Source organism: Frankliniella occidentalis, unplaced genomic scaffold, assembly GCF_000697945.3.
Source record: "Frankliniella occidentalis isolate FOCC.00 unplaced genomic scaffold, Focc_3.1 Scaffold485, whole genome shotgun sequence".
Taxonomy (NCBI): domain Eukaryota; kingdom Metazoa; phylum Arthropoda; class Insecta; order Thysanoptera; family Thripidae; genus Frankliniella; species Frankliniella occidentalis.
This window is the reverse complement of record NW_026267603.1, coordinates 50,570-60,272: the sequence shown is the minus strand read 5'-3', so window position 1 is coordinate 60,272 and position 9,703 is coordinate 50,570. Positions and strand designations below refer to the sequence as shown.

Here is a 9,703-nt window from a genome sequence, read left to right as displayed (position 1 = left end):
GGGGGGTGGCCGCGAGTGGCGCTTGTTCTTCATGTTGCGTTTTGTAACCTGGACGCCATATGGTCCTCTCCGAGCCGGGCCGGGCCGGGCGCCTCGCGGGGCAGGAGGCGCGGCGGAGGGGCTGTGCCCTGGCGCCATGCGGCTGCTGGGGCCATTATGGGCCCGATGGGCCCGATACCTTATCAAGCCACGCCGTGTAGCAACGTGATGTCACGACGGAGGGGGAAAAATATAAATAGTCGTAAGTGTCATAGGCACTACATGCAGGACATGCGCCACTTGCAGCACCTTGCGTCGAGGTCGGAGGAGGGAAACAAAAGTGGCACTTGATTATCTCGCGGCGGAAGATGATTGCGAGTCGGAACGAGTGGCGGTGACTCGGTGACTCATCCGCTCTCCTTGAGCGACTGGTGGCCGCCGCGTCGGGACCAGGATAGCGATGAGGGGCATGCCGCACGACAAACCACGGCGTCAGGGTGCAGGGGGGGGGCCCTGGGCCTGGGCTGGGCGGGGCGCGGGGCGTAGCGTATGGATGGCGGAGGGGCGAGGCGCGCGCGCTGCCTTGGCGCGTTCGATAGTTTGCCCTTGAGACGCCAGCCGCGCACCTGTACGCCGACACACACACACACACGTGACACACACACAGGTGCAGGACAGAGTAGTGCGAGTAGGCAGCAGCACGGCTGAGCGACGGCTGGCCTTGCAAATGGGAAGAGCTACATGGCGCGGGATACACGGCAATGAGAGAGTTAGGCCCACACGGCCCACAGCAGGTGCGCGTCGTATGCAGCACCGCGACCCGCACGCTCTGCACACTCTAATGAGAGAGCAGAGGGGAGAGCAGGTGCAATACTGCAAATCATTGAACGAGGAGCAAGCTGCATGAACGAACCTAACTAGAGCTCCGGACAACTTACCTTGGCAGAAAGATTTCAGTCCGCGCCAGAAGTGCGGGCCTACCCGAGCCTACCTGCAGCCCGAAAGCGCACCATGTGGCCCGGGCGAGCCGGGGCCCTGGCCGGGGCCCTGGCCGGGGGTCTGGCGCGGGGACCCGCAATAGGCTCCTGAGCGGACTGTATTTCTTTTGTTCTCCGGGTGTGATCTCCGAGGCAACTTTCTGCCAAGATAAGTTGTCCAGAGCTCTAACCGCCCCCCTGTGCCCCTGTCGCAGGACTCGCCGCTCGAGCTGACCCAGCCGAGACCATCGTCGCACCCACCGCCACTGGGGCCGCCGCTGGGGCCGCCGCCGCTGGGGCCCCACCTCAGCCCGCAGCCACCGCACCCGCCGCCGCCGCACCACACCCCGCAGCACCCCCTGCACCACCCCGCCCACCTCGCGCACCCGGGCCTGCCGCTGCGCGCCAAGAGAAAGACGCTGCACCACGATGACCTCATCCGCAGGTCGCCCGTCAACCTGCACGCCGAGCACCGTGAGTACCCGGGTGATATGCGCGAGCAGCACGAGCAGTGCGGCGACAAGTGTGCTGACTGACTCTGTCTCTGTGTCCGCCAGTCGGGGACGACTTCCTGGGCGGGCAGAAGGCCGACGCCGAGGGGCTGATGCTGTCGCTGGCCCGCAACTCGCCGCCGGAGAACTACGTGGTGACACCCCACCGCAAGCGGCGCCCGGGCTTCCAGAACTCACCCGCGCAGAACCCGCCGTTCGTGCCGCTCACCCTGTCCAGCCTGTGCCCGCCGGCCGGGTACGGGCTGGAGGACGTGCTGTCGCTGTCCCTGGCGCGGCAGCAGCGCGCCGCGCACCCCAGCCACCTGCCGCCCCAGCCGCACCCCCCGCACCACCCGTTGGGCCTCTCCGTCCTCAGCCTGCCCCCGCGGCCGCCCATGGCCGCCTCCTCGCCGCCGCCCCTCGTGGCCGACAGGTCCATGACGCCGCCGGGCGGCCACCACGTCCTCGCCGACGTCAAGTTCCGCCCGCCCTCCGTCGACGACAGGCTGGCCCTGGAGCGGCTCGAGCGGCTAGAGGGCCACCCGGCGCTGGAGAGGCTCGCCCACCACCCGCACCTCGGCGTGCACCACCCGGCCCACCACCAGCCCGCCGCCCACCAGCCACCCGCGCACGCCTTTCCCTTCGGGGGCCCCCCGCCCGCGGCGGACCGGCCCTGGGGCCCCTGGGGGCAGCTGGCACCGCACCCACCTCGGCCGCACACGCCCGAAGGAAGTGAGTACCTGCAACGAGTAGCTCTAGGTACACGTGTACCGGGTGCTTCATAGAAGACGCAGGTGCGGGCGGGTTTGCCTACCCGCTCTGCCCGTATAAGGAGCCATAACCCCTTGGGTAGGAAAACGCGCCCGCACCAGAGTCTTTTACGAAACACCCAGTACTTGTAACCGACCAATTGTCTTATTCGCACCGCGTACTCCCCCGCGTTATACTGTACCGCACACACGCGCTCAGGCGGCTCGCCTACTCGCTCGGGCCACAATGCGCCATAAGTCAATAGACAGTAGCTACAGGCAAGCTATAGGCAACCCGGCCGGCACGTGTGCGTGCGGTACAGTCTAACCACGGAAGTGGTTGGAACGAATCAGCCATCTAATGCCTACGCTGATTCTGACTTTGTTGACACTTTGCTTACCCGCCGGGAAGGACGCAGGTAAGACGAGACATTCCTCTATATGCTTCATCCGCTAGCATGACATGCGTTCGACAGCGATGCTTTCGGTAGTGTCGGTAGTTATTAGTGGAACAGTTTGTTGCTGACTTACCTTGACAGGTGAGAGACGTGTGGGCGAAGCGGACGGACTCACAACATCAACAAAGAGTCGCGCGACGCGCGCCACACGGCGTTGCTTGCTGTTGCACTGCATTGACGTCACGAGATCATAAAGCAGGGCGCCACAAACAGAGGCTGCTGGACACAAATGCAAAAGAAACAACGACATGAGACCGGGCCCCATCGTGACACGCCTTGAAGGGTAGAAGGGAGCTCTTGGACTCACCGTTCCTTTGTGTTGTCAGACGGCTTCGCCGCGCCCAACAACCACCTGATCCCCGAGGATGAGCGCTCGGACCGCAGCGGCAGCCTGAGCCTGGGCGAGAGGGACCGCGACGGACGGCGGAGCCCGGCCCGCAGTCCTCAGCAGAGCCCCCGCCGCAGCCCCAGCCCCAGCCCCGACGGCACCCCCGCCCCCAGGGACGGGGAGGGCGCCCTGTCCGAGGCGACCGAAGCCACCGACGGCGCCACCCGCGAGAGCTCGGGGAAGACCACGTCGACGAGGGAGTACCGGTGTCAGTACTGCGGCAAGCAGTTCGGCATGAGCTGGAACCTCAAGACGCACCTCCGCGTGCATACGGGCGAGAAGCCCTTCGCATGCAGGTGAGTGTCCGACCTGTGAGGCACCACGAGCCTCTGCTTATGCGTGTTGTGCTTAGTTGCATTCGCCATCTGAACCGTCCGCCTGTCTTGTTGTAGGTTGTGCGTCGCCATGTTCAAGCAGAAGGCCCACCTCCTCAAGCACCTGTGCTCGGTGCACCGCAACGTGATCGCGGGCGGCGACAGCAGAGGGCGAGGCGACGACGACGCCTCCCGATTCAACTGCTGCTTCTGCCACATGTCCTTTGAATCCTTACAAGAACTCATACGACATTTGTCTGGGCCTCATAACTCCCTGCTACTTAGCAAAAATTTGCATGAGTGATGATGAATCTGATAAAACAGTGAGTATGGGGATCTACATAATTAAGTATATAAAAAAAGAAACTCACTAGTGATGATGTGCTTGAGGAAGCTTTCACCGTCCATTTGAAAAAAATGATGTTTTTCATTATTTTCTGTGCTCATTCTCAGCCTTCCATGTATTTTAACTTAATATTAAGCATAGTCAAACGTCACACACTGCAAGATAGAAATGACTGATGGTTTCATGTCATCCCATCCGAATCTTCTCGCACTAACAAAACAGAGGGCACTGTGTTAATTTTCATTCCGAATTTCCCAAACCTTGTATTTTTAGATTTATTTCCTCTATTTTAAAGAATTACTAATTGAACCTGACAACAGCACATTCCTACACTTCACTGCCTCATACCTGTAATATTATAAAAATTTTAAGTGGTCATAATTTCTGTGATTAATTCAGTTTCTGAATATGAAAGTTTGATTTTAGTTTTGTTTTGGACCAACCTAATGATGATTCATTTATATTTATAGTTCAATTATTATGTTCAATAATATCTTGATCTCTTTCTCAATGATACATGGTGTGAAACAAGTTTGACCTCTATGCAAAAATGAGGTATATTTACTTAATAGCTTTGAAATTTCTTGAAATATTTTGAAGATAGAGATGACAATTTCTGAATTTTGAAACAATAACACAAATGGCTATAAATGACAAAGGAATAAAAGCAGACACTTGTACTATAGACCAGTTGAGCTGTTGTGAAAGTGACAACTGAAGTTTAAGAAAATAGAGGAGCTGTAAGGAATCATGGAAGTCTCACAAAGTTCGTTGAATCATTTGTTCCCTCAACGTGTTTCCACTTTCATAGCTGCTCAATTAGTGTACAGTATGATAATTCATACTATGTTTTTATATGCAAGCATAGGTAGAGAATGAGCTTTCTGTATACTGTACATTGAAGATATTTTGTAATTTAGTAATGCAGAAATGCTTTTGTGATATTGATGTTGATAAACTGCCTGGAGTATTAATAAGTGAGATAACTGTATTAAAACTTTGTTAGCAACAACAACGAAGTGAAAATACGCACAGCGGCAAAAGTTCTTGTAGCAAACAATAGCTTAGCTACAAAAGGTAATTATGGAAGGGGAAAAATTCAAATATTGATTGAGGTGTTCTGAGTTTGGAGAGTTGGCTTTGAAGATAGAAAAAAGAAAAAAAAGCCCAGCTACAGAGTCAGGCCATGTGTGATATGCCGTATTATTGTGATTTTGTATATTTTGTTTGTAAAAAAAAAAACTAGTTTAATATGCTAATTCTGTTGGAATCTACCAGTGAATTTTAATTGTAGTAGGCAAACCTGTTCAGTGTAAAATTTGTTTAGGATACTATACCTGTACAGTTTAGAATAATATTACTACCCCTCACATCCTAACATACCTGGAACAAACAGAAATGTGTATGGAAATGAGTAAGCCTTGCTGTTTTTCAGTAAGACCTCTCCTAAAGTGCTTTAAATTAATTCATAATATTTTGGTTTAACCATACTCTACTCATCAACTGACTGACTAAATTTGGCAGCTGATATCTATCAAATGCTGTCCTTGACATATAACAAATAGTATCAGTTAGTTGAATGAACAAAAGTACCTTGTTTATATAAGCTTTTATCTAGGGACCAAGCTGGTTTGATTGAACAATTTACTGATGAGGGGTGCATAGTACCTGAAACATTTCTAGTTTTTATGATAGATTCTGATGAAAATAAATAGAAACTTGATAAACCCTGTTCACTTTTAGTATTGCTTAAATCAAGACCAATTGCTTCCAATATACAAAGGAGCCCTGCCCTGCTCACGACAGCAAAGTAGCTATATGTTTCAAATACATATTTGGCCATTATTACAGTTCCTTACATAAGAAATATGTTTAAGATTGTTACCACTAGCACCTACAGGATATAATGAAATTCATGTTACAAATTTCCATAGCCTCTGCAGTACAGCACCATTTACCTATGAAAGGTTGTAACACGTTTTTCTGAACATTCTGGAAGCAATGACCAAATAAAGATGGAAAGAACTATGAAAATTGTTTGGTTTGATCAAACAGTTCCCCAAATAAAAAAAAACAACTAAAAATAATAAAAGTTTTTTTTTTATAAAACCGATTGGTTAAAGGGGGGACTAACATGCATCACTTTTTGCTGGGGCTTTTAGTTGGAGAACGTTTGCGTGGGCTCTTAGTATTAGGGGACAGAGCATAAGGACAAATTTCAACATTTAAACAAGTTGTACAATGAGGTCCAACTGGGCGACATATTTGCTGTCCAAATCCTACAAGCAGGTGATTTACTTCACTCCATAAATCAGATGGTAGCCAATCTTCCAAAGCTTTACGAGTCTCCTCCGGATTCTTAGTTGGATGAGGAACCCAACCAAGTCTATTGGAAATGCGGTGAACATGGGTGTCAACACCTGTAAAAATAAAATACTATAGACGAAGAAAGGGGTATAATTTAAAGGCACGGATGTATTATGCAGTTCAGTATACTTCAGCTTACCAATCCCTGTTACAACACCCCAAGCACAATTCATGCACAAATGTGCCATTTTGGGTCCGACACCAGGCAACTCGCACAATTTTTCAACTGTATCAGGTATGTCTCCATTGTATTTATCTAGCAAAATAGCAGAAGTTCGCTTGATGTACTGCACTTTTGTCTACATTTAGGAGACACACAGAAAGTCTGAGTAAGAAACCACTACACAGAATACAAATAATTTTAACAAGGGAAATTTGAAATGAATTATACCTTTTTAAAGCCAACAGGATGGATTAAATCTTCAAGTACTTTATCATCTGTCTTCAAAATATTTTCAATAGTGCAACCATGTTTACGAAGGCGCCCCATTGCCGCATGAGTTACTACATCCTTTGTTTGGCTAGACAGCATAAGTGAGAGAAGGGTTTGGTATCGCAAAATCTGTAGGGAAAAATTTCAAAAACAAAGAAATGTAATTTTTACATGGATGTAGAAATACATAATCAATGATTATTATGTGTGCACTTAGTACCTCAGGTGTGCCTTCATCTTCCATGCATTTGTCACATCCCATTGTATCAACAGGGGCATCAGCACTCTTTCGCATTTCCCTTATATTATGTAAAATTTGAATCCAATTTGATGGTTCCCATTTGTCTCTCTTCGTTTCTTTTTCGTATGCAATACTGACTTTGGCACGCTTCTTTGTCTGCCCTAACTCTGTCGTTGAGACCACGGAATTAGTAGGGTTCTGACCATGAGAAAGTTTAGTTTTTTCTGCCTTTTTAAAACGAGAGGAAAGAGACGTAGAACTTCCTGGCTCAGTCACTGTGTTAGATGCCTCACCACCATTACCATGATCTTCCGTGACAAGTACATTAGCATTGCTAGTTTTACGAGACGAACGGGTCACAGTTTTGGATGAATTCTCTTGTGAATCCTGATTTGATAATTTACTTTTCTCTGGCAGATTAGTCTTCTTGCTAGCAGCTCCTCTTGCTTCTCTACCCCTCATGACGAAAGGCCGCAAAACGATCCGGGTTTGAAAGGCACAGTAGAGAACTGACAGCTTAATGTTTAGACTTCTTGGAATTTTATGATGAGTGTCAGGCTACACAGAGAGGCTTTTCGTCGGCAACGCGCAGTTAAATCGTATGAACAAACTGTTACTGTTCCAAGCAAGCAATTACCCAACGAATCAAACATAAAATTTGTTTTTGTTTTGGTCACTATTTACACCGGGACCAGAAACAACCGGGAAGCGGGGCGGGAAGGAAAAGGCATTATTTACACACCAAAGGTGCGAATAACAGGCAACACAACTTCCGGTCCTCAGCTCCGACCGACAGCCCACTTCCCATCCCAACTAAATCTTCCGTTCTTCTCAGCCTCAGCTGGGTTGGAGGTGGAGAGGAAGGTTGTCCTGACTGTGTTGTGTGCAAATCGAAAATAACTTACTGTCTCAAATATTTTGACATTTGTCGAGAAAATTTAGGCAACAATGCCTTCAGAAGATTCACCGAGTTCTATACTAAGTTTTTTTTTGGCTGTCGGACGAGCTGTCGATGGGCCCGTCACTTGGTGGAGAGGTAAGTTACTTTAAATTTGATTTGGATTTCATCTCAAACTCATAGTTTTACTCTGAATCAACATTCACATTTTTTGATTTGTTTATAAATAGTCCTTTCTTTAATTTTCTGCTCTATTAAAGTTTGTTTTTTGTGAAAATTTGCAATGCAAACGTTGTTAACCTGATCATGGACCCTTCTGCAATGGTCCCTTCTGCTAATTGACATCTCTTTGGTGTTTTCAGAAACTATTGTTGAACCCAACCAAAAAAAGTACCATTGGTACCACAGGAAATACCCTCGAGTACCGACGGTAGACCAATGTAACGTCGATGATCCCATTTGCCAATTTGAGGCAGACTATCAACTTATGCGAGACAAGTGCGTAATACATCCATGTACTTGACATCTTTTTGTATCATCTGCTAAATATCTCAATCTTGTAGTCCTGGCGTGTAAAATCCTGTTCAACAGGTATTTTTATTTAAAATTAATTTTAGCGTGTCCTGTTTTTTTCCCTCAACAGACAAGTAGATGGACAGATTGTTTCAATTCTCCGGATGCGCTCTGAATTCTGCGTGCGATACCATGGTGGGCAGGATGTGGAAGCATTGAGGGAATGCAAACCTTTAATGGATGCTTATGAAGAGGCAGCTGCAAATTACTTCTGCAAGTGTAAGTAAAGTGAACATGTTTAACATCCTAAATAGGATTCTGTTATAAGTTCTTGATAGTACTGCAGATGATTTCATTTAACAGAATTTGGCTTTTTCAGATGGAGATTTAGGAGCAAAGCCAACAGCGAAGGATGTTTATATGAAGCAGAAGCACCGTATGATTTGGGAGCGTCGCCATGGAAAGGTTGGATCAGGAATGACAACCCAACCTCAAGAGGAATAATATCTAGCAATTTTATTGCTGTAGGACTTTCAATTATGTACCCGTAGCTTTCTACAAAATGCATAAATTTTACAAAACTTTTTATTGATGAACTCTAAATGTCTCTTTCTTGAAACCAGCCACTGACCTTTACAATTTAGGCCATACATGTACATACTAATTGTAGATTGTTTAATGTGAGGGTACAAGATTGTGTTACTGTCTAGATTTTAATTGAAAGGTGTAATTCTTTGTAAATATAACACCCATGGGTGTTTGTCACTGTTAATAAAAATCTATGAAAGTCTAACTATTGTGCCATTAGGATTTCATAATTTAAGGGGAAGTATGAAGAAAGTCCCAATTCATTTATTTCCAGTTCTTTATTACAAATCAACTCTTTACCCAAAAATGGTACATGTAAATAAAATAATCTTTACTAGAATTGCCACAGGACATAATACTGAAGGCAAGTCAGAATTTCGAAGGGTAGGGAGCACAGCTCGTACTAAACTAGAATTTGGCAGCTTTTGATGTGAGATTATCGAAAATCTTTCATTTCAAATGATAAGAGCATTAACAGCCCGCTCATTAGCATGTCCCAATTGGGAAAACATCAGTGAGCACAAAATGGCAGGTACATATCACAAACAGGGACACATGTGAAGCAAGAATAGAGCCTCAACAATGATACTGTGCTCAAAATCCTCGATCCCAATCGTCCCTCTGATACTCTGTGTAAACAGAGGGTAAAAGACAGCTATAATCATAGCTGAAAAATAGGCATCAACAGGAACTCCACATTTGATAGTAATTAAGTGCTGACTTCGACACAAGTTGGAATCTAGGATAATGAAACAAACGGGTTTGGTTATACTATCAAAGATTCACATGATAGATCTAATATAAGACACCTAAACAGAGATCAACAAATACCCATATAAGAACATAAGCTCTTTGATCATTCTTAAAAATTTGAAGTTGCAGATAATCAATAACTAACTTTTAGTATGAATAGTTGAACATTGTCAACATTTAGAGTGGCATCAGCAAGTTGAGAATAAAA

General features: G+C 47.0%; 3 protein-coding genes across 4 annotated transcripts in view; 2 read left to right on the top strand and 1 right to left on the bottom strand.

Annotated features, from left to right (window-relative positions):
• LOC113204327 (transcription factor Ken 1) overlaps positions 1-5,436 on the top strand; it is a 47,121-nt gene extending 41,685 nt beyond the window's left edge. For both annotated transcript variants that reach the window (XM_026419488.2, XM_052274989.1), the window contains exons 5-8: positions 1,172-1,430; positions 1,514-2,179; positions 2,981-3,338; positions 3,435-5,436. In XM_026419488.2, the coding sequence (XP_026275273.1) occupies positions 1,172-1,430; positions 1,514-2,179; positions 2,981-3,338; positions 3,435-3,660 (1,509 nt within the window). In that variant the 3' untranslated portion in view covers positions 3,661-5,436. The remainder of the gene's footprint in view (positions 1-1,171; positions 1,431-1,513; positions 2,180-2,980; positions 3,339-3,434) is intronic.
• Positions 5,426-7,445, bottom strand: LOC113204328 (endonuclease III-like protein 1). The gene is made up of 4 exons (XM_026419489.2): positions 6,723-7,445; positions 6,461-6,631; positions 6,209-6,368; positions 5,426-6,122 (listed from the first exon to the last, which is right to left on the bottom strand). Exons 1-4 carry the CDS (start codon positions 7,203-7,205, stop codon positions 5,842-5,844), a joined length of 1,095 nt encoding a protein of 364 aa, XP_026275274.1. The 5' UTR covers positions 7,206-7,445; the 3' UTR covers positions 5,426-5,841.
• A 104-nt stretch (positions 7,446-7,549) lies between these two features.
• LOC113204330 (NADH dehydrogenase [ubiquinone] 1 beta subcomplex subunit 10) lies at positions 7,550-8,947 on the top strand. The gene is made up of 4 exons (XM_026419491.2): positions 7,550-7,779; positions 8,004-8,139; positions 8,285-8,433; positions 8,534-8,947. The coding sequence occupies exons 1-4, from the start codon at positions 7,692-7,694 to the stop codon at positions 8,656-8,658; spliced, it is 498 nt and encodes a 165-aa protein (XP_026275276.1). The 5' UTR covers positions 7,550-7,691; the 3' UTR covers positions 8,659-8,947.
• Positions 8,948-9,703: the final 756 nt, after the last annotated feature.